This window comes from Balaenoptera physalus (genome assembly GCF_965194825.1).
Source record: "Balaenoptera physalus genome assembly, chromosome: 14".
In the NCBI taxonomy this organism is placed as follows: Eukaryota; Metazoa; Chordata; class Mammalia; order Artiodactyla; family Balaenopteridae; genus Balaenoptera; species Balaenoptera physalus.
In genome coordinates, this window is record NC_138893.1 from 69,506,158 (window position 1) to 69,529,469 (window position 23,312).

General features: G+C 44.7%; 2 protein-coding genes and 1 long non-coding RNA gene across 10 annotated transcripts in view; 2 read left to right on the forward strand and 1 right to left on the reverse strand.

The window, feature by feature from the left end:
* Positions 1-6,853, forward strand: part of RASSF4 (Ras association domain family member 4) — a 33,556-nt gene extending 26,703 nt beyond the window's left edge. For both annotated transcript variants that reach the window (XM_082423911.1, XM_082423912.1), the window contains exons 7-11: positions 1,801-1,902; positions 2,174-2,225; positions 2,851-2,972; positions 3,829-3,926; positions 5,328-6,853. In XM_082423911.1, the coding sequence (XP_082280037.1) occupies positions 1,801-1,902; positions 2,174-2,225; positions 2,851-2,972; positions 3,829-3,926; positions 5,328-5,388 (435 nt within the window). In that variant the 3' untranslated portion in view covers positions 5,389-6,853. The remainder of the gene's footprint in view (positions 1-1,800; positions 1,903-2,173; positions 2,226-2,850; positions 2,973-3,828; positions 3,927-5,327) is intronic.
* LOC309642385 lies at positions 14-12,920 on the reverse strand. Of its 6 annotated transcripts, none has more exons than XR_014253132.1 (5): positions 12,783-12,920; positions 12,468-12,616; positions 8,978-9,071; positions 7,814-7,845; positions 1,916-2,032 (listed from the first exon to the last, which is right to left on the reverse strand). It is a non-coding gene; the product is annotated as an uncharacterized lncRNA (long non-coding RNA). The 6 variants fall into 6 exon arrangements; XR_014253135.1 differs by lacking the exon at positions 1,916-2,032 and adding an exon at positions 3,933-4,791; XR_014253130.1 differs by lacking the exons at positions 1,916-2,032; positions 8,978-9,071 and adding an exon at positions 14-789 and having other exon boundaries at positions 12,502-12,616.
* Positions 12,921-13,139: 219 nt separating this feature from the next.
* Positions 13,140-18,210, forward strand: ZNF22 (zinc finger protein 22). Of its 2 annotated transcripts, XM_082423946.1 has the most exons (3): positions 13,255-13,274; positions 14,288-14,426; positions 15,922-18,210. In XM_082423946.1, the coding sequence occupies exon 3, from the start codon at positions 16,009-16,011 to the stop codon at positions 16,684-16,686; it is 678 nt and encodes a 225-aa protein (XP_082280072.1). In that variant the 5' UTR covers positions 13,255-13,274; positions 14,288-14,426; positions 15,922-16,008; the 3' UTR covers positions 16,687-18,210. The 2 variants fall into 2 exon arrangements, with proteins under 2 accessions (XP_082280071.1, XP_082280072.1); XM_082423945.1 differs by lacking the exon at positions 14,288-14,426 and having other exon boundaries at positions 13,140-13,274.
* Positions 18,211-23,312: the final 5,102 nt, after the last annotated feature.

The following is a 23,312-nucleotide window of genomic DNA, read 5'->3' on the forward strand; positions in this document are numbered from 1 at the left end:
AGTGTCCCTAGAAATCAGGCAACAAAGTACTTGAGTCACAGGCAACAATTAAAAAAAAAAAAATTCCTAGAATTAACTTCCTGGGGTTGTTATTCCAGGTTTTATTTCTTAGAACTGTACACTATTGCTTCACTCAATTATTTTCCAAAAGTGTTCTTATTCACAGTAATGTTGGCTTGATTTCCAGACTGGGTAAAACTTAGTACCTGTGTTCACTGCTTTGCCCTGGCCTGTTAGATTCAAATGTGTTCTGTGAGGGGAAAACCATTGTGGTTAGAGATGGGAAAACAGCCACGGTACCCTCGTTCCTACTTGGAGTTGGTTGGTATCTTCTTGAGAAAAGACTTCAGGCAGAAGAAACACTAACAATGTCTTATTGACATGACCTTTCTTCTCCTAGAAATAGCCTGACTTCTGTATTCCATATTTCTTAGAAACTGAAAACCTAGGCTGGCTTTCTGTATCACCCAGAGGCATTCTACATTTCAGCTGTGCAGAAGGCAGGTCCAAGTTTGAGTCTGGCTCTGGTACTCGGGGACCAGCTGCGGACACTGAACAAGTCCCTCACGCACCCCGAGACCCTACTGGGAAAAGCAGAGCTAGGGCCATACAGGAGGAATGTGTGAATTGGAATTTGGAAAGCAAGGAGGAGCTTACCCACACGGAAGTCGGACACGCAGGGAGGCCCCTGTGGCACAGTGGTGAAGCATGGGGTTTGGGGCAGCTCTGCCCTTTCTAGATGGGCGATGCTGACAAGCCACTTAACCTGTCCAAGCTTCCATGTCTTTCCTAAGAAAAGGGGACTAGTGACAGGTACTTCTAAGGGCTGTTGTGAGAATTAAATCAAAGATTATATATAAAGTGTTTAGCAGGTTTACTACCTAGCTAGTGATCATTGAGGACTTAATAGCCTCAGGCAATGCCCTGGTTGACTTTCATGGATGGTGTCTCATAAACAAAGGCAAGATACCTATGAGAATGTCACGGGCCCCCATAACTGTGCAGAAGCCATGTGGCTAGAGCACAGGGTACTTGGGAGGGAACCATGTATCACATGTGCATAACATGAGAGGAGCCACGGATGGCACTGTCTAGGCTGTGGGACATGCTGTAAGACAGTACTCCTCAAAGTGTACCCTACAGATAGCATCACGGGGCATTTTCCTCAAATGCAGATTTTGATCCAGGAGTCTGGACTGGGGGGGCCTGAGACTGTATGCTGACACAGCTGGTCCAGAACACACTTTGAGTTGCAGAATTTCTGAAAGGTTGTTCCTCTGGCCAACAGTGTGGGTAATGGATTGGAAGGCGGAGACTGGAAGGGGAGAGTTGAGAAGCTGATGCAGTATAAACGGAGGGCCTCACCTCAGGCACCGCTGGGAGAATGGAGAGGAGTGGACAGATTTGAGAATGTTCAGCCTTAGGATGAGCAGACACTTAGTGATTTGATCGACAGAAAGAGTGGAGGAGAGACTGGTTCCCCCAACCCCTTGTGAGTTACTTCTACGGCCCTGGTTCCTGGAATCCAGAGAGCTGGACCTTATGGCTTTGTAGGCATCTTTCTTAGAGGCCTCTGTAAGATGTGGGTTGTTACAGCTTCCCTGCGCGTGCCCAGATGTGGGCACAGCTTGTGTGTGGACCTTTGTGGATGGATAGACGCAGGTGTTCCCGAAGCCCAGGTTCGCCTGCTGCTGCAGCCTGCTCAGCACCATCTGGCCGACAGTATGCCCAGACCCTGTGTGATGTCAGCCCCGTGTCCCCTCTGGACTTGCCCTGAACTACCTCCCCCTTCCGGTACAGACCTCCGTGTTTACTCCCGCCTATGGGTCCATGACCAACGTGAGAGTCAACAGCACCATGACCACCCTGCAGGTGCTCACCCTGCTGCTGAACAAGTTCCGAGTAAGTCTGCCCACAGGCGGCCCTGCCCCAGTTGCTGGTGGTTTGCTGTTTCGTTACGGGAGGGGGCTGGGGAAAGCCATGGCTCCTGGCTAGAAGGATGACCCAGGTTTCCTCAGCTGAGCTGGCATCTCTGGGAATTTAAGCAGAGAGAGGGGAGGGTGCCTGGGGATTTGTGTGTGTGGCACTGAGGATGTGGTTACCACCAGGGGTCCCTTTCTGTCTCTCCTGTCTGGAAGAGCCGCGGTCTGACTTCCTGTTACTACCTGTGCAGGTGGAAAATGGTCCCAGTGAGTTTGCACTCTACATCGTTCACGAGTCTGGGGGTAAGTGTCTGCCTTTGCTTCCCGATCATAAAAACAAAAGTCCCTGTCCATTTGGCAAGCTCACCAGCTGTGCTCCTTCTCCGAGGGCTGGGCTGGCTTGTGCAGCGGGCACGGGGCAGGTGCCCTCCTGGCCTTGGGACATGCTATGCCCCCACCACGAGCACCCCTCCCGGGCCCAAATCCAGGCACATTGTCATCCCTTTCAGAATCCCACCAAAACCACATGGTAAGCCGCTCTCTCCAGTAGGTTCAGCAGGGAGTGGGGAGGAATGTGCATCTGGGTCTTCAAGATGGATCAGTGAGGAGTTCTCGCCCACTGAGAACTGCTGTTGCAGAACTTGTACTGCATGGCCCTACGTCCAGTGCTGCACAGCCCAGGTCTGACAACTGAGCAGGCCTGGCCTCCCCAAGTCCACTTCCCCATCCCCCGCTCCTTCAGCCACTGTTCCTCTCTGAGCTGGGCCTTCACCGAAGGACATGATCACACATCATCAGGGCAATGTCCATCACACAACACCTGGCAGCGTTGCCAGGTCCCCTGGACATCTGTCTTCCATTACGTTCCTGTCCTGGAACAAAGAGACGCAGAGATGCCATGAATTTTGTCCACCACCTTCTTTTTCAGAGAGGACAAAATTAAAAGACTCTGAGTACCCGCTGATTTCCAGAATCCTGCACGGGCCCTGTGAGAAGATCGCCAGGATATTCCTGATGGAAGCTGACTTGGGCGAGGAAGTCCCCCACGATGTGAGTGAGGGCTGAGGCTCGGGGAAGCCTGCTCCTGAGTTAGGGGCTGGGGGACAGCATGGTGGACTCCCAAGGGCTCTTAAGGTGACCTTAGGCAGAGCCCTCTTGGGCGATGCTTCCAGGCCCCCACGCCGTTCTGAAGGGCCGGTACAGGATTGCTTTCAGCCCTTCTTCCTGTCAGCCACTACCAAATGTATCAGCTGGTTCAGGGGAGATAAGAAGTTGGGTCTTAGAAAACCATGGCCTGGCCTTTCCCCCTCAGACAGATAGAATCTTTTCCTTCATTGGACCGTGTTTTGTTGTCATTGCATTAAAGACCCACAACAAGGGCTCCTTAACTAGGGCCTAACTAGGGCTTATGGAAGGCACCCTATGGAGGTCTGTGTCTCAGGACAGCCTGAGTCCTGGCTGGGCAATGGGCACATTTCCAAACTCCCTGCCCAGAAAAGGCCTTTAGGGTGTGGACCCCAAGGAGAAGGCCCAGTGACCCTGTATCCCTTGAGCCATTCACAGACGAGTGTAGTTTCACTCCATTGTTAAAAACAATGGCATTCCCACCGTCTCCACCCCACCCCCAGAGAACACCCAGTGTGACTCCACTCACTATTGAATGCTCTTCCTAAAATTCAGCTTAATCTTTCCTCCCAGGGATCATAGTTGCCTTTGAGGTAAGAATGGGCTCCATCCTCCCATCCTGGTACACACAGAGCAGTGTTGGGGGTGGGAGGAAAACAGGACAGCCTCTTCCTTGGATTTAAGACCTTGCTGAATCGGCCGCTATGGAAGCCACGAGGAAAAGAAAACACACTTTTGGCTTCTAATTTAAAACACATTAAAATGTTCTTGGATTTTCTAGGTCGCTCAGTACATTAAGTTTGAAATGCCGGTGCTGGACAGTTTTGTTGAAAAATTAAAAGAAGAGGAGGAAAGAGAAATAATCAAACTGACCATGAAGTAAGCAGCACTTAAAGAGCCAGTCGTGGGTACTGAACATCAGGGCAAGTCTGCAGGGCAGAGCACGCAGGCCCGGGGCTGGGAGACCTCTCTCCTCCAGGTGCGCCAGGTGTCCTCACGCAGCTCGGGGACACCTGCTAAGCCTGGCTCCCCAGCACCGCCCTCTGGCCCCTTGCTCGACAGTGACACCAAGCTGGGGTGACAGCCTGCCAAAATAGGGGGATGCAGCCCAGACCACTCATCTAGCCTTGGCAATCTCACCAGCACAGGACAGGCACAAGCTGCTGAAAAATGCCCAGGAGAGTCAGGCAGGAGCACGGGTGGGCCCTGGACCAGGGTTGTGTGTTCTGCTGGTGACATTGCTCTGGAGGAGCAACCGAGAGGGGGCCTCCTTGTGCACCTTCAGCCTCGTCTGGGCCCTTCACGCTAGCCGGAATTCTAGGCCTGCCCCAAAGCAGCAGTTATTGGAACTGCCTGCACCAGCTGATGTTTGCAGGTGCAGGGGACCAGTTCAATGGAAAGGTGAGCAGGTGTTACCTGCTGGCCCCTGGGGAAGCTACATCAGGGCCCGGCTGTGTGAGGTCAGCCAGGTTGCACATCCCAGTCATCTGTCTCTCCCTCTGCAGGGGAAGCTCGGTCCCAGAGTCCCTCTTAGGAAGGGAAGGAGAGAGGCTGCTGTGAGGGCCCGCGGTCAGGGGACTGGTTCCGATTCTGGCATCTGGCTGAATGATTCTTAGAAAGGCTTCTATGTGTGCAGTCAGGGCCCATTCAGGCAGTCAGCAGAGACCTCGATCAGAGGAAACAGTCTACATGCAGTCAGCAGTGTCACCGTGGCTAGAAGGGACTTGAGGGTCACCTGGTCAGCCTGTTCAATGTACAGAGAGGAAACAGTGGCCTGAGATAAGGAAGGAGGCAGCATCACGTGACTGCAGAGCCGGGGCTTGAACGCTGGCTTCCTGATCCCTACTTTGCCGCCCTGTATACTCCAGCACACTCCTGTCTGTACTGGAGAATCTTTTTTTTTTTTTTTTTTTTTTAACATCTTTATTGGAGTATAATTGCTTTACAGTGGTGTGTTAGTTTCTGCTTTATAACAAAGTAAATCAGCTATACATATACATATATCCCCATATCCTGTACTGGAGAATCTTTGGAATAGAAAGATCATTCTGCTTTGAAGCTTGACAGGGTCTGCAGCCCTGTTTGACTACTCCTCAAAGCCAGTGGTCTTGTGGGATGTGGGCCTGGCTTTTCCCTCTCCTGACAGAGGAGAGATAGTGGCCACTAATCAGCCGGTCAGGAGCCGTGGGTCTCCAGGCCCAGCATCTATGTGCTCCCTTGCTCCCCCCCTCCCTGTCCCCTCCAGTATCAGTGAGTCCTCTTGGCTGTGTCTCCCTCCAGGTTCCAAGCCCTGCGTCTGACGATGCTACAGCGCCTGGAGCAGCTGGTGGAGGCCAAGTAGCCCACCAGCACCTGCCTCCTCCGAAGCCTCCAGCAGCCAGCGCACTCTGAGCACTGGCGGCCGGGCCCTGATTGTCACACAGATTGGTCACACTGGCTGAGGAATCCGGCACCCGTGTTTCCACCTGTCCACCTGCCCAGGTAGCATGAGTCCCACGTCCCTGGCTCTTGGCTCCAAGGTGAGCACTCACAGTGCCCAGACCTAAGCCTGAGGAGCCAGGAACCTGCTGGGTGGGGTCTGCGTGTGAGACTGGCCTGGGCCGTGAGCAGCCCTGAAGCTGTGACGTGGGCCACTTATGTAGCTGGACAGCATGGCCAGTCCTGTTCACTCCACACCTCTCCTGCTCAGGAGAGCAGAACATGACCTTGTTTCCAGGGCGTGGGCTCCGTCTGCTCTCCCAGTGCCCAGCCCAGAACCACAAGCCCTTATCCTCGTCAAACACATGAACCACTAGACCCCCGGCTGCCCTCGTCTCATGCTGCCGCTCAGAAACTCCGCTGGGTAAAGCAAGGGCTGCCAGCGGGTATGGGATGTGCGATGCTCCCAGCCAGCACTTCACCATGGCGTCCCTGGCCCTCAAGCCTCTGATGTCACTCCATGAGCCTCACATAGCCCCGTGCCCCGGCAGCAGAGGTCAGACTGGGAGTAAGACCACCAGCAGCCCATCTTCTCTCTGCAGCACTCACTCTGAGCTTCCTCAGCAAGACCTGAAGGGATTCTTACAAGGAGCTCGCTGCAAGAAACATGTCAGTTTGATCACATTGAGGAGGTGACCCGCGTGGCATTGAAAGGACGCTGCCAGGGTGCATGCGAGCGCGGGAGCTGTCCAGGGACTGCCGGCAGTGGCTTGGGAAGGCCGCGCTCTGCCCCGTTGCTGCTCTCCTCGGACACCTGTGTGCCTCCTGCCCTCTCTGGGTGTGCATTCCTCCCCTCTCAATACTTCCCATCAAAGGGCCACCAAGGGAAAAATGTCTGTTTGAGGAGAAAGGGCTTTGAATCCCCTGGGGCCAGATACAGAACAATTTGGGTTTGTCAGCTGATGGAAAACTTCTGGAATGAACAAGAAGGCATTTGCAAAAATTATGTAACAGTTTACATTGGTCACGTAAGGTGTCTGTCCAAAACAGAGCAAACTGGAGACCACATTCTCCCACTGGGGCCCATGGATAGTGAATTTAAAGGGAAAAACTATAAAGTCTCCCAAATATAGAAATTCAATATTAGGGAGATTCCCTCGGTGCCTTGTGCAGCGCCCATAAAGAACAGAGCCTGGGAGCAGCCGTGCCAATAGAACCCACTGTTCAGGGTGAACTTCACAACAGGATTGCCCCAGCCTGGCGCCATCTGCACAGAGGCAGGCGCAGAGATGCCCAGGGGAGGTCCGCTGTAGTTTCTGCTGTCTCTGCTCGCCTTTGGCAGCACAGTTTCCTGGGTACTCAATAAAGGTGTGCTGTATTGAACTGAAGGAGTTAGGTCCAAGCTTCTTTTCTTTGCTTGTGTGTGTCCACCCTGACCCTCTGCTCTAACCTCTGACACTCCTGTCCCACAGTACACGTGGCCAAGTTTGGCAGAAGAGCCAAAGCTGAGCCACAGCCCACGGCTCATGACACTGACATGACTCCTTCCTTTCCGGGCACAATCTTGGGGCTGGTGTGGGGCCTGAGGACAGAGGCAGCTGCAGGGCACAGAGGAGTCATTGGTGGGGGTCTGTGGACAGCCTGGACAACATGCACAAGGGTCACCCCGAATCGCAGAGTCCCAGCATCAGGAGGACCTCGGGAATCTTGCAGGGCTAGGGGCGGGGCACGGTGACGGGGTCTAGGGGAGGGTAGAGATCGACTCAAACAGGGCTCCTCAGTAAAACAGTGAAATAGCTCCCAGACCCTATTTATAAGCTCAGGTCAAGGACAACTGTTTTCCATTGTTCAGCAGTAATTGAGGGACTGCCTTGTGCCAGACCTGTGCTCAGCCCTAGAGGGACAAAGACAGAGCCATGCTGTGCCCTGTGTTCAGGGGTCTCAGACAAGACCTGGGAGAAGCAGGCCACACACCCTGGATGGTCAGGGGACCAGCAGGGCAGAGAGATGGTGAAGGTCCCTGGAAGGAGGCCCAAGACTGAGCCCAACTTGCCTAAGAGAGTGTGTGTGACATTCTAGCCTGAAGAGGCCTGCCAGCCCTGGAGCAGACAGGGCTTGGCACATGGGAAGCCATCAGATGAAGAAACCCTCTGTAAACATCCCCAGTTTTGCTTTTGGGGTTTTTTGTTTTGTTTTGTTTTCTTTCAGTTGTTACAATATTACTTCATTTAAGGCCTGTCTTGATACGTGTCATTTGTGAAATAGAATTATCAAAACTAACTTCTGAATAACATAGCTAAGAAATCACTAACAAGTTGTACAAAAAAAGGGAAAATGTACAGACAGACCTCAGAGATGTTGCAGGGTTGGTTCCAGGCCACTGCAATAAAGCAAATATCACAATAAAGTGAGTCACACAAATTGGTTTCCCAGTGCATATAAAAGTTACGTTTATGCCCTACTATAGTCTATTAAGTGTACAATAGCATTATGTCTAAAAAAAAATGTACGTACCTTAATTTTAAAATACTTCATTGCTAAAAAATGCTAACAATCATCTGAGCCAAGTCGTAATCTTTTTGCAATAGTAACATCAAAGATTATTGATCATAGATCACCATAACAAATATAATAATAATGAAAGGCTTGCAAATTGTGATGTCAACTGAAAAAAAAAACACACAACCTAAAATTTGTGAGTTACGTTTTATTTGGGGACCTTACTGAGAACTATATCCCATGAGACAGCCTGTCAGACAGCTCTGAGGAACTGTTCCAAAGAGGTAAGGGAGGAAGCAAGATATTCAGGAGTTTTTGCTTAAAAAAAAAAAAAAAGCCAAACATGTAGTTGAACACCGAAAGATGACTGCTGATCACAAAAAGCAGAAGTCTCACGTTAATGATTTTAGTGCCTTTTGGTGTATGGGAAGATGCAAGAGTCTGGGTTCATTAAAATTATTCCTTAGATACGCATCTTAACTATCTAGGGCCAGTATCCTGTTTTTCTCCATCCTAAATTGCCCTCAGGGTGCACCCCTTGGAGCGACTGCAGTGGCTGATGTCTTGATAGCACCAACATTTCTTGTTTACTGAAATGGCTGGCTACATTTTTTTTGTCCACAGTGAGAATTACCAAAATGTGACACAGAGACACAAAGTGAGCAAAGGTTATTGGGGAAATGGCACCAATAGATTTATTCAATGCAGGGTTGCCACAAACCTTCAATTAAAAAAAAAAAAACATGCAATACCTGTGAAGCACTATAAAGCAAAGCACAATAAAATAAGGTATGCCTGTGCACTTCTGCAATCATCTGAGGGGTTACAAAACTTTTTATCAACACTACTTGCTTTTCAGAGGCAATTTGAAAAGCTGCTAATTCAGCTCACCCTGACACCACAATTTCAGACTTTCTCTGTTTGGCTCTGCGGTTTCCTGATGGTTTGTATGGGAGTTCCATGTGCCTCTCTCCACAGAGCTTAGATTATTTGTCATATGTTGCTTAACTCACTGGTATCGCAGGTAGTAAATGTATCCAAAGATAAAGTGAAGATTCCTGTGATGAGTGTCCTCTCTTAAAACAGGACGGTCTTCCCAGGTCAGGCCTCCAGAACCAGGGAAAATAATAAACACAGGATAAAATCAACATGATTGCAAAAGAAGATCTGAACTCAGGAAAAACAGGGTGATTTGCCCAGAGCAAATTACCAGAAGGAATCAAAAAACAGCTTGTTTTTCCCATGGTGATAACCATATGCTACCTGCTTAGAATGTTTTCCAGAAAATGGATTAAAGACCTTCCCACTGTTAAAATAAAGCCGTTCGTTCACCCAGGATACATCTGGCCCCTTAGTCCTAGGGAAACAAAGCACGAGGCTTATCCTGTCAGATCAGGTGATCTGCGGAGAAGCTGGCAATACACAATGTGCCCATGTGGGCAGGATACAGGTGCCCTGCAGCTGCAAAGCAGCAGTGGGATATTTTTGTCAGGTGCCCTGCTGGGCAGCAGCCTCCCTGCCCCTCAGTCCCTCAGCCATGCTCGGGCAGGAAAGGCAGTCAGACTCAAGCCTTTCCAAATGTAAAAACAGCAAGTGCACGTGCTGTATTTAGCCCCCATGATCTGTGATTGTCTGGGAGAAAGTCAGCTGCTGACCTGCCCTTGGACTTCCAGCATTCGGGTGGGGCTCTGCTCCCTCCTGGCTGGACTTTTAACAGAGATGTTTTCTGCAAACTCAGGAATGGGAATTCCCAGAGTTTCCTTTCCCAGAGAACCCAAAGGAAACAAAAAGCAAACTCTCAGCCTTGGTGGACAGAACCCTTGTTCAGGGGCCCTTCATGGGAGATAGACCGCTCCTTACTGCACTTGGCCCTTGGGCCACACATGTGACCGGCTTCTTTTGCACTGTTGCCAAATGCAGACCCAAGGCAGCAGTGCTCCCTGTTGAGACAGTGCTTTTTGGTGTGTGTCTCTGTCTGTCTGCAAGGGAGTGGGGTGCAAGGGACAAAGCCATAGTAAAAGGAAGCTGTCTTGCCAAGACTGTTCTCAGCCCATAAGCCTCTTCTTCCTAGAATGAGCCCTTCAAATACAACTGGGCTCAGGGACACACTGGACCCCACTGCGAGCCGTTTCCCAGAGGAGCCCCAGCCATTAAGGGATCTGGCCTCTCTTGACCCAGTTCTCCCAGAAAGATGTGCTATTACGAGAACACAGCCTATCTTTGCTACCCTGACTGTACCTCCCTCCTTTTCCCTCCCCCCTTTCAGCTTTCTGTTTTGTAAATATCAAGTGTGACCAATTTCAATAATTTAATTTGTTTAAAAATAACCTGGAATTCTATTTGAGAGATACTGCTAGGTAGAGGTTAAGAGCATAGGCTCTGGACCCAAACTGTCTGCCACCTGCGGCCTTAGGCAAGTTACTTGCCTCCATTTTCTCATCTGTAATATGAGGATTATAACAATTCCTATCTCTTAAGATTGTGAAAAGTATATTAGCTTTGCTGTAGTAACAAATAACAACAAAAATAGTGGCTACAACAAGAGTGTTTACTTCTCTGGCCTGTTACATGTGACTGCAGGTGGCTCCAGGTGGGCTTACGTGGCTCTGCTCCACATGCCTTTCATCCTGGGCTGAAGGCTGAAGGAGCAGCCCCTACGTGGGACGTATTATTCTTGAGGCAGAGGGGAAGAACAGAGTGGTGGCAGAAACACAGTGACCCAAAGCTTCTTCTGGGATGGGCTATACTTTGTGTCCACACACATGCAGTTAGCCAATGCTACTCACATGTAAAGTCAACATCAGTGGGATGGGCTATCGTTAACCAGAAGACAATGAAAGTCACACAGGATTAAGCAGGGATGTTAAATCCAAGAAGGGTAGAGCAAATGCTCAAGAGCAGACATACCACAGGAATACTGAATGAGGCACTGCCACTGCTTCAAACAGTGCCTAGAACATAATAAGCACTCAGTAAGTGTTGGCTATTATTACACTAACGAATAAACTGAGGGCATAAAACCCTGCCTGTTTTCTCTCCCTCTCTTTTTTCCTTTTACCCTTTATTCTTCCTCCCCTCCCCACCCCATAACCTTTTCTATCTCTTGCCCCTCTCCATCCTTACCTCCTACTCTGTCCACTCTTGGCCACCCATAGCCCTGTATTTCCTGACTTTTGTCTCTCTCCTTTTTAAATTTCATCTTTCTTTACCCAATTCCCTACTTCTCTAACCTACACATCTCTGGGCCTCTGTAGCTGGCCCATTTGTTTTTAGGTACAGGCAAAAGGGATAATCCACCTTTACGTGGGACATGAAGTTAGTTTTAACTAGTAACTCTCTTACTAATAAAATTTTTTGAATAAATTTTTATTATTTTAATGTACATAGAGCAAACAGTTCCATCAGGTCATTTTTGTTCTTGAAACTTTTCCTAAACTATCTTTGACCATTGTCCCCTACCCCTAACCCCTCTGGCCACCAGCATCAACCACTTATAACAATTTAATAATAAAATAACAATGCCTCATATTTCTTATGTGTTAGGCATTGTGCTAAGTGCCTTACATTATCTTATTTAATCTTTACAACAGTCCAGCTATCATCTAGATAACTGAGCTGACATTCCCCATCCAGGCCTTAGTCAGTTTCACACTTTGCCATCTGCAGAGCAGAAAGCTCCAGCTTGATATCTGAACCTTTGATCTAGTCTGGCCTGTGCCATCAACTCGCTGTGTACTTCAGGCAAGTTTCCCTCTCAGCCTTATTTTACTGCTCTTTAAGATGGACACGAGGATCCCTGCTTCGCAAGGCTATGAAGATGAATGACCAGAGAATAGATGTAAAAGCACTTTGTAAAGAAGCATCTTATAAATTCATTCATTCAACAAATACTTGCTGAGTGCCTGCTACCTTCTGAGCACTGTTCTTAGCACTACAGAGATAACAAAGAACAAGAGACAGATCATGACAGCTTTGTGTGCCACTGTGAGGCCATGAGCTTTTGCTCTAATAACATGGGAAGCCTTTGGAGGATTATGAACAAAATGAATGACATGATCTGACTTGGGTTTTAAGAAGATCACTCTGGGGCTGTGAGTAGATGTAGGGAGACCAGTGAGGAAGCCAATGCAATAATCCAGACAGGAGATAACAGCAGCTTGGTGGAGCTTATAGCAGTGGAGGTGTTGATAGTGGCTCAATTCTGGATATATTTTGAAGATCGAGCCAACAGAATTATAGATGGCTTGGATTTGGGTTTGGGGTGAAAAAAGAAACAACGACATCAAGATTTTTGACCTGAGCAATTGGAAAGTTGGAATTGCCAACTGTCGGGATGAAGACTGATGAAGGAACAGGTTAGGTGAATATCAGAAGTTCATCTGGGGGTATGTTAGGTTCGGGATGTCCATCACACATGCAAATGGCACTGAGTTATATAAGTTATAAGTTATAACTGGATATATAAGTCTAGAGTTCAGTAATATTTGCACCCCAAGGTTGGACTGGAGTTACCGGTTAGGAAGTCTTCAGCACCTACAGATGGTATCTGAAGCCATTAGACTGAAGGAGTTCTGCAGGCAAACGAGGGCCCGAAGAGAAGAGAGGAGATCGGGTGACCCAGCACAGGTTAGGTTGGCGGAGGAGGAGGTTGGCTGTAAGAAATGAGAACCAGGAGAGATCATTACTAAAGAGAAACAAGGGGGTGTGTTGAAAATCACGAGACTTTGGAGCCAAAAAGACCCATTCCAATCCTTGGCCATCCACTTATACACTGTCTAAACTCGAGCAAACTTCTACTCGAAGCCTTGGTTTCCTTACCTGTAAAATGAGTATGATCGTTCCCATTTTGTAAGGGCTTTTTGGTATAATCAAATAAGGTGACTCATGAAAAATATCAGGAACAGTTTAGGCTCTCCAAAAGTACCTCTATATAATTAATAAGTAAACAATATTTGTAGAAAGAATGAAGTCTCGGGGTGGGACAGGCTGGTGTTGCGTTTCAAAAGCCGCGACACACAGGCTGCTGCTCGTCGGCCCTGTGGGTGGCTCCGAGCCATCTCAAAGGGAGAAGACGACAGGTCTTGTGGTCCTGGGGGCCACAGGACGCCTCAGGGGTAGGAGAGGAAAATAAAACGACAGGAAGAAACGAAAAGTCGCTTTTTTCCGCTGGGCCCGTGAGCATAGAGGGTCACTCCGCCAGGATCCTAGAGCGACCGCGCGGCGGAGGCGAACGGCTCGGCCTGCACTTCCGGCGGCGCGAAGGGAGCGGGGCGAGCGAGCGGGCGAGGGCGGCGGCGGCGGGCTGGCGCGGTGAGTGGGCCGGGGCCTCAGGAGCGCGAGCTGGCCGCAGTGGGGCGGTGCCGATCGGGCAACGGGTTGCCGGGCGCGGCTTCGGGCCTCAACTCCCGGCTGCAGCGAGGGCTCTGCGCTGGCTGGCGCCGGGGGCGGAGGGAGCGGGGCGGGCCCGGCCTGCGAGGAGTGGTAGCCGGAGGCCTCGGGAGAGCGGAGGCTTTAACGGAAGCCCGGGCGAGTTGAGGCCAGAGGAGGACAGGCCCGGGATCGTGAGCCGCATTCCTCACGCTCTCCATCAGGCGCGTGTCAGGATAAAACAGATTGAACCAAGCGCTTCGGTAGCACAGGGCCGTTCTGAGCGACTTACAGACTCATTTAAACTTCTAACACCATGATAATGTAGTGGCTTTATTGTCATCCCCATTTTATGGACGAGAAAGCAGGCACATTCCAGTGAGGCGTATTCGCATGGCCAACAGCTCCATTCACTCACGTTTCCCTTAATACCCGCACTTGCTGTGAAATGAGGCTGAGCACCAGTCGGAGCGCTGGACTTGGCGTTGGAAGTTGGGGCTGCAGTCAGTTCTGCCACTAAGAATACAGGCTCTGGGGTCAGGCTGCTAGGGGGTGGGAACCTGGCCGAAGTATACCTGCCTTTCCTTAGAAGTGGAAGTAAAATGAAGATAATCCCGTAAACCTGCTCTGAGAATTAAATAAGATAGCACAGTGACTGGCACCCAGGCTGCCTGTTGGTATATTTCCTCATCTGTAGTGTTCTAGGTGGTTTAGATAGTCTCTGAGTTTCCTACTAAAACTGACTTCTATAGTGTTGAAAAATAAATGTGGGGTTTTTTTCAGTGTATAATTACCATTATAGCTATTTTTGAACACCAACATCATGTACCTGACATACCTCCTTGTAATAGATGTTCTATAAATATTTACTAAAGTTAAGAAATGAGCAGTGCTCTCTCTGTAATTTTGTGTTGTATGCAGTTTGCTCTTCCTGATACTTAACTTAATTGCAGCAGATATACTTAAATACACAAAGTCTCAGCACTGTCAGGCCTGGAGTCTCAATTATACAATAAGATGATGGAAAGGCAAGAACAATGATGTAATTTTTGTTTGCAGTTATTTGCTTTGTAAGCTTGTGTGCAGATACCCAGGGTAATTATTACCATTTTAAAGTCTACTTGCTGACCATAAGATGTGGAAATTAGTTCCAATAATTGTATTACCTTTGCAGTCCTAGGTTTTCCCACATTGTCACCTATTTGGACTTTGTGCTTCTTTGTTTGTGGCCATTATTTTAAGTAACCTTATAAGTAATTAAATGAAGTTAATTTATTTGAAATTTTGAATTTTTGTAGCATTTAGGTATTTTTAAAATACCATCCTATTTTTACATGTAAACTTACTTTCTTTTCCTCCTCTTCTTGTGTTTTACCTACCACCTTTTATCTGTTTCATTACACTAGCAAGTAAAAGTTCTTTTGAAATTTTTCTTTCTCAAAAAAAAAATTCCTCGTTTCAAGTTTTCAAAGAATTGTCCTCTTTCTTGGATCATTGGAATCTAGAGGAAATAATTATGAAATATCTCTTCATTGACATTTTCCTCATCCAGTATTTATTGAATAGATTCACAGAAATTTTCCACTCCTTATAGAGTAGTTCTTATATTCAAAACAACTTATGCTACAAAGTTAGAACTCAGTTGCTCTCTAAAGCCTGTGAAAGTAGAATGGCTAAACAAACAAGGATAAACAGAAATATTTAACAAAGTAGTATGATTTGTCATTTCTTTCTAATTTGGACACCTTAATGAGTCACCCATGAGTATAAGTTTAACATTGGAGTAAATATTAAAATATAATGATAATCTGTTACCCAAATTTTGATTGTCTTTTGGAGTTCTTTTATTCCCATTAAGATGTTACATTGTCTCCACTTTTTAATCTCATTTGTTATTGTCCAACAAAATTTTAGATTTCATATTATCACTTTTTTTTTTTTTTTTGTCCTGTCGCAACAGACAAAAACTCCAAAGGTAAATTTGGTTATATTCATTAAGTTTGGACTCTGGAATTATTAGAATTATTTTGCAAGTATTTTTTGCCAGAATTGTCTTTGTTTTCATATATATTGAATACATTAAAAAAATTTTTTTATTGGAGTATAGTTGCTTTACAATGTTGTGTTAGTTTCTACCGTACAGCAAATACATATATACATATGTATATATACATATACAGCATATATATATATATACATATATCCCCTCTTTTTTGGATTTCCTTCCCATTTAGATCACCACAGAGCACTGAGTAGAGTTCCTTGTGCTATACAGTAGTTTCTCATTAGTTATGTATTTTATACATAGTATCAGTAGTGTATATATGTCAATCCCGATCTCCCAGTTCATCCCACCCACCCCCCCTTTCCCCCTTGTATTCATGTTTGTTCTCTCTCTATGTCTGTGTCTCTGTTTCTGCTTTGTAAATAAGATCGTCTATACCAATTTTTTCAGATTCCATATATATGCCTTAATATACGATATTTAATTTAAAAATGGATGCAGTTTTGATGGGCTGAAGAGGTATTAAAGTTGAATAATTAACAAATCATCTATAATTTGTTTTTTATTTTTTTCTTCTACACATAGAAAATTCTGAGCTGTGTAGCTCTAGGAAGTGAAACATTCATTCAGAAGAAGAGTGTAGACTCTTAAGAATACATTTGGCTCTTCACCATGCGGTTAGGAAAACCTAAGGGAGGTATATCTCGGAGCTCAAGCCAAGGAAAAGTCTATGAGAACCAGCGCAAAACAGGCCGGCAGCGGCAGAGATGGGGAATGACTGTTCGCTTTGAATCAAGCTTGAGTAGACTGAGAAGAAGCTTGGAAGAGAAGCCTTATAAATGTGTCGAATGTGAAAAGAGTTTCACTCAGAGCTCAACTCTTTTTCAACACCAGAAGATCCATACTGGAAAGAAATCCCATAAATGTGCTGATTGTGGAAAAAGTTTCTTTCAGAGTTCTAATCTCATTCAGCATCGACGGATCCATACTGGGGAAAAGCCCTACAAATGTGATGAGTGTGGAGAAAGGTTTAAACAGAGCTCAAATCTCATTCAGCACCAGAGAATTCATACTGGAGAAAAACCCTATCAGTGTGATGAATGTGGCCGATGTTTCAGCCAGAGTTCCCACCTCATTCAACATCAGAGAACCCACACAGGGGAGAAACCCTACCAGTGCAGTGAATGTGGCAAATGCTTCAGCCAGAGCTCTCATCTTAGGCAGCACATGAAGGTGCACAAAGAAGAGAAGCCTCGTAAAACCCGGGGCAAAAATATTAGGGCAAAAACTCACTTAGTATCATCTTGGAAAGCTGGTAAAGGAAGGAAGTCAGTGGCTGGTCTCCGCTAAGTAAAGGGCACTGCATCAGCCCTCTTTTAAAAAATAAAAAGCATTTCTTTTAGAACTGGAGATATTTTTTAATAGTGCACTTAAATACTGTATCCTTTCCTAGCATGGAGACATTGGGAGTTTAATGACATTGGGCTGAGAGAAATTACATTGAGTCCAGCCTTCCTTATTTTTTATGTAACCTGGAGTACAAAGAATTGAAAATGTGTTTTGAGAGAATATAAGCTCCTTGATCTCGTTCGAAATTGCTTCTTGAATCATTTTGACAAAACAGTCATGTTTTGATGACACGTGTAGAAGTGTAGTTCCAATGACTACGCAGTTTCAGGAATTTCTGTGGAAGGAATACTTAAAAGGGAGAAGAAATTAATTCCATTAGTTTTGGAGTTCTGTAGTAGATGAGATTTTATGTTTGTAAAGTTTTGTAGTGTATTAGCCATTGGTTTGTAAGTATGGCTCAAGATTCAACATATTAAAATGAATTCATGTTCACAAATGTTTAATCCACGAGGTGCATCACTCTATGTTAGCTTTCCTTTGTTTCTTTCCTGCTGCTTATGGATAATTATTAATTAAAGGAGTAGAATTTCCCTGTTTTTCACTAAATTCTTAGTAAGTGATACTCTAGAAGCCAAAGAGAGAACTGAATTAGACCGCAGGTCTCCTATTCCTGCTAATACTATCCTTTGTGATGGTGTTACGCCGTGTCACTTGTTTTCCAGAAATTAGAATGGATTTATGTTAGTCCATCCCCATGGCTTTGACTTCTGGCATTCTCTTGTGCTCTGACAAACTGAGCTAGCCTTTTAGATCTATGTGAATAAATAATTAAACCAAAATTATTTTTCCAAAACCATCTCAACTTGCAAATTAAAAATCTACAATTTACTTGCCTTCCTGCCTTCCCCTTTGAGAGCTTTATATAACCCTGATTATCTTAAATGTTTGCCTGTAGCAAAGTGAGGTTTTTAAAAAGTCAAGTGTTGGTGCATTGTAGCTCCTTTGGAATCTAAGTTTAACTTTTTCTGAATTATATGAATTATTTACAAAACTAAACAAACAAATTTCTTATCTTTCATCAGAACAATGCCGAGTACGAAACATTTTGATTAGCCTTCAGCTTAGGTTTTAATTTCTATTGAATGCTAACATTCTTCTGATTTTTTTTTTGTATCTTTCAAATCATAACAGTTTCTGCTGTACTCATAATGACAGTTATCCATAAAAAAATTTTTTTAATGGAGTATTTTGGATACTACTACCTTCTCTTTATTTTTCTCTTGGGAAATTGTTTTGATGTTGTAGGCAACATCTAAAATCACAGCCTTTGGAAGAATCACTTATTTTTCCTGTCTTTGATTGTCTCAAACTTGAACTTTGCCTCCCTCATGGCCTTGTATTTGAGTGCAGAGTCATAGAAGATGGCTTTGTTGACAGAAGTTTCATCCAATAGGATATCCACAAAGTGTTTTGTCAGTACAGGCATGCCTTGGAGTACCACAATAAAGCAAATGTCATGATGAAGTGAGTCACTTGAATTTTCTGATTTCCCAGTACATATAGAAGTTATGTTTAACTGTACTGTAGTCCATTAACTGCAATAGCATGATGTCTAAAGAACAATGTAATACCTTAATTAAAAATACTTTATTGCTAAAAAATGCTAACCATCATCTGAGCCTTCAGTGAGTCATAGCAGTAACGTCAAAGATCACTGATCACAGATCATGTAACAAATATAACAATAATGAAAATGTTTGAAATATTGCAAGAATTGCCAAAATATGGCACAGAAAAATGAAGTGAACAAGTGCTGTTGGAAAAATGGCACCAATAGACTCGTTTGATGTAGGGTTGACACAAACCTTCAATTTGTTTTAAAAAAAAAAAGCAGTAAAGCAAAGCACAATAAAACAAGGTATGCCTTATGAAGTGATCACAGTTATCTTTTACAAAAGACATTGTTTAGATTTTACTGATCGACTTATGTCTTCAGAGGCAGAGAAGCTATTGAATCAAATCTAAAATTGTCAGTGGCAAAAGTATTACTCCCACAAATTTAAAGGTGAGTTCAATTTTATTTTGACTGAGTCAATACTCCTGAGAGAAAGGGATACCTATAAGGGGCAAGAACCATCTAATAAGTTCCTAAGGGAAATGTAAGTATTTGTATGATTTTTTTTGGCAGGTAGCGGAAGTACATCTTCAAAATAGAAATGCATAGCCACAAACAGTATTTATTCCCCATGTTAGGGAAGTAAAGTGCTGTCATTCTGTTGAGAAATATTTGTTGAATACTGGCCATGTGTAAAAGACTGGTAGAAAAGGTAATTTTTTTTTTAAGGTAATACTAAAAGTACAGGTCATGAATATACAGTAGGACTGCCATTCAAATTGGGAGAATTTACATCTGGTACAGGGAAGAAGGAAGGGATCTTGAAAGGGATGACATTTACATTAGGTTAGGGAATAGAAGCCCGAAAGTCTGTAGAGGCCAGGTAGCTAATGTAAATGAAGTGAGAAGAGCTGAGTGCTGTAAACTGAAGTGCATATGCCCATCTAAAAGGATAACCCTGACTCAGTTTTAGCCAGTTAATGCCATGCAGAGATTCTGGACCAGATATGCCAGGTCTTTTGATTTTTCAAGAGAAACAGATTTTAAAGTTCACAACACTTCTTACCAGTTTGCCACACCTGAACTGTGTTTTGAAGGCTCTGTGTGTGACTGTGTCTGTGTTGGAGGAGGGGGTGGCAGAGGGAGAGAGCCTGGTATGGTGAGAGGCAGAGGTACATGATGGAGCAGAAGCTGCATAGCACAGAAGAATCTGCTCAGAGAATAGCAAGTGGCTGCTTTAGTGACAGTCCAGTTTCATCTAAGAGTTGTGAGAGATAAGGCTGGAATAGGCCTCCAGGAGAGCTTTAAATATCAACCTTAAGAGTGAAATGATTTAATAAGATGGGATGCATGAAGGTTTTTGGAGCACAGGTTAGAAGCTAATGGATGATCCAATGAGAAATAATAGCCAGCCAGAAGAAAAATCTCCCAGAAGAGACCCACCTGGCTCACTGGACCTACAGGCTTCACTTCCTGCCTTGGGGCACAAGTTACCTTTCATTCCCTGCCCCACACTTAATGACATCAACTCCAAATTGCTCTGTACCTTTGCTTATTCTGCTTTGACTAGTATCTATTCTGAGAGGCCTCCAGAAAGTAGGCTTTGAAACTTCCTTAGATGTTCTTCCTTTAACTGAAGTGTAATGATCCATGTTTCAATCTCTTTCTCATTCTCCCTCTCACCTACTAGACAGTGAACTCCTGGCTTATAGTAGTCATTCAATTGAAAGTTTTAATGAAGAAAGGCCAAGAAGGAAGTACAGAAAGAAGGTTAGAGAAAGAGGTAAAAAGTTAGTTCTGGAAAGTTTCCAGGTTGGCTGTCAGCTTCCATGGCAACCTAGCTAGAGTCCCACCTAGAACTTCACTTTCCCTGTCTGCCATCCCTCTCCCTCTTCTTCAGTCTTCTCTATTCTTTGGAAAGTCCTTGCTCATTGCATAATTCATTCTTCAGCCTTGCACATAGCACACACTTATATTTGTTGAATGAATTAATTAAATAGGTAGTGAAAGGACAAATGTATAAAATACCATCAAACTCTAAGCAATCAGATTCTCATGGTCTGAAGGAACCTGGGAAGGCCACTTACCTCATCCTCCTCTAAATTGGATGATTATTTTGTAATGACCAGATTCTTCTGTTATGCTCTTTGAAGTATAAAATACACATAGAATCTATATGGTTTTAGAAAACTAATGTCATTTTCAACTTTTAAGTCACCCAAAACTGTGTTTTTCCCCTTAAAACCATATCTGGAACATTTTTAGGACTTGGTAGACTTTAAAACAGACTTTTATATATATATCAGTTTTGTGACCAAGCAATTCCAGATCCTCCAAAAGTCAGTGAAGTTTTTGGGAAGAGATGTGAAGTTGGTAATTTGGAGAGACTCTTTTCTATATGATTTGAAAGGTAGACACTTGGGTCACAGAGACCACTTGGTGTCCCTGAGAGTCAAGAGTACTCTTGTAATAGTCCAAGTTGAAAGAAATGTTTAAAGCAGGGCTATGGAGTAGGGAGTGCAGGGAGGAGAGAAGTAAGAGATACTGTGGTAACAGTGGACAGGCCTGGAGACACATCAGACTTGAGGTGCAAGCAAGAGAGGAAACAAGATGATGGAGGTTTCCAGCCTAGGTGACTAGGAGGTTTGGGGGAGAGGATGATTAATTTGCTTTAGGAAGTGCTGATCTTGAGATGCTTGGAGTATCTGGGTGAAAAATATAATGGGAGATTGAATATCTGTGTCTGAAGTGTAGAAGATATTGAAGAAGGAACTCAATATTTGTGCCACTCTTTGCCAGATGCTTTATATACGTTAGATGTATACTAGTCTGCTTGGGCTGCCATAAAAAGATATCTGACTTAGTGGCTTAAACAGCAGATGTTTATTTTCTCACAGTTCTGGAGACCAGAAGCCCATGTTCAAGGTTCCAACAGAGATGGTTTCCAGTGAGGAATATCTTCCTACTTTCCAGACATCTGCCTTCTCACTGTGTCCTCACTTGGCCTTTCCTCACTCCATGCACTGGAGCAGAGAGAGAGATTTCATTCTCTAGTGTCTCTTAAAAGGATACCAGTCTAGTCCTATTAGATTAGGACCCCACCCTTATGACCTCATTTAATCTGAATTCCATCCTTAAAGGCCCTATCTACCAATACAGTCACACTGGGGGTTAGGGCTTTCCCATATGACTTTGGGGAGGAAACAATTCAGACCCCAATAGATATTTCCTATTATAAACAAAGAATTCCAGTAATTTACTCAAGGTTAAACAGGAACAAAAGACCCATGTCCTTTTGAATGTCTCTATTTAAAATCTTGTTACCACATCCTAGACCATGTGAGATGAATCCACTTTTATGGCTATCAGAAACAAAAGTAACAACCCCATCCTCTTTGACCTCAGAGAGAGAGGAGACTTGGAGAATTGGGACAATAAGAATGAGTGTTGACTCTACACACAGCCTTCAGCTCTCCTGACTCCCTGGCTGAGTCTACCTTGGTTGCATAGATTCCCTTAAGTCTGGATTTATTTGTACCTTAAGAACCAAAGGATCATGAGAAGACAGGGAAACACACAGCAGATGAAGAAGCAAGGTAAAAACCCACCAGACCAAACAAATGAAGAGGAAATAGGCAGTCTACCAGAAAAAGAATTCAGAGTAATGATAGTAAAGATGATCCAAAATCTTGGAAATAGAATGGAGAAAATACAAGAAACATTTAACAGGGACCTAGAAGAACTGAAGAGCAAACAAACAATGATGAAAAACATAATAAATGAAATTAAAAATTCTCTAGAAGGAATCAATAGCAGAATAACTGAGGTAGAAGAATGGATAAGTGACCTGGATAAAATAGTGGAAATAACTACTGCAGAGCAGAATAAAGAAAAAAGAATGAAAAGAATTGAGGACAGTCTCAGAGACCTCTGGGACAACATTAAATGCACCAACATTCAAATTATAGGGGTCCCAGAAGAAGAAGAGAAAAAGAAAGGGACTAGGACTTACCTGCTGGCACAGTGGTTAAGAATCTGCCTGCCAATGCAGGGAACACGGGTTCGAGCCCTGGTCTGGGAAGATCCCACATGCCGCGGAGCAACTAAGCCCATGCACCACAACTACTGAGCCTGTGCTCTAGAGCCCGCGAGCCACAGCTACTGAGCCTGAGTGCCACAACTACTGAAGGCCGTGTGCCTAGAGCCCGTGCTCCACAACAAGAGAAGCCACTGCAATGAGAAGCCCGTGTGCAATGAAGAGTAGCCCCCACTCGCCGCAACTAGAGAAAAACCCACTCACAGCAACTAAAACCCAATGCAGCCAAAAATAAATAAATAAAATAAATTTTTAAAATTAAAAAATAATAGAAAGGGACTGAGAAAATATTTGAAGAGATTATAGTTGAAAAATTCCCTAATATGGGAAAGGAAGTAGCTAATCAAGTCCAGGAAGCGCAGGGAGTCCCATACAGGATAAATCCAACGAAGAACATGCCAAGACACATATTAATCAAACTATAACAAATTAAATACAAAGGAAAAATATTAAAAGCAGCAAGGGAAAAACAACAAATAATATACAAGGGAATCCCCATAAGGTAAACAGCTGATCTTTCAGCAGAAACTCTGAAAGCCAGAAGGGAGTGACAGGACATATTTAAAGTGATAAATGGGAAAAACCTACAAACAAGATTACTCTACCCAGCAAGGAACTCATTCAGATTCGACGGAGAAATTAAAACCTTTACAGACAAGCAAAAGCTAAGAGAATTCAGCACCACCAAACGAGCTTTACAACAAATGCTAAAGGAACGTCTCTAGGCAGGAAAAACAAGAGAAGGAAAAGACCCACAATAACAAACACAAAACAATTAAGAAAATGGTAATAGAAACATACATATTGATAACTACCTTAAATGTAAATGGATTAAATGCTCCAACCAAAAGACATAGACTGGCTGAATGGATACAAAAACAAGACCCATATATATGCTGTCTACAAGTGAACCAC

Excerpts from the sequence above, each read along its gene's own strand:
- ZNF22 (XM_082423945.1), top strand. The coding sequence starts at position 16,009 with ATGCGGTTAGGAAAACCTAAGGGAGGTATATCTCGGAGCTCAAGCCAA.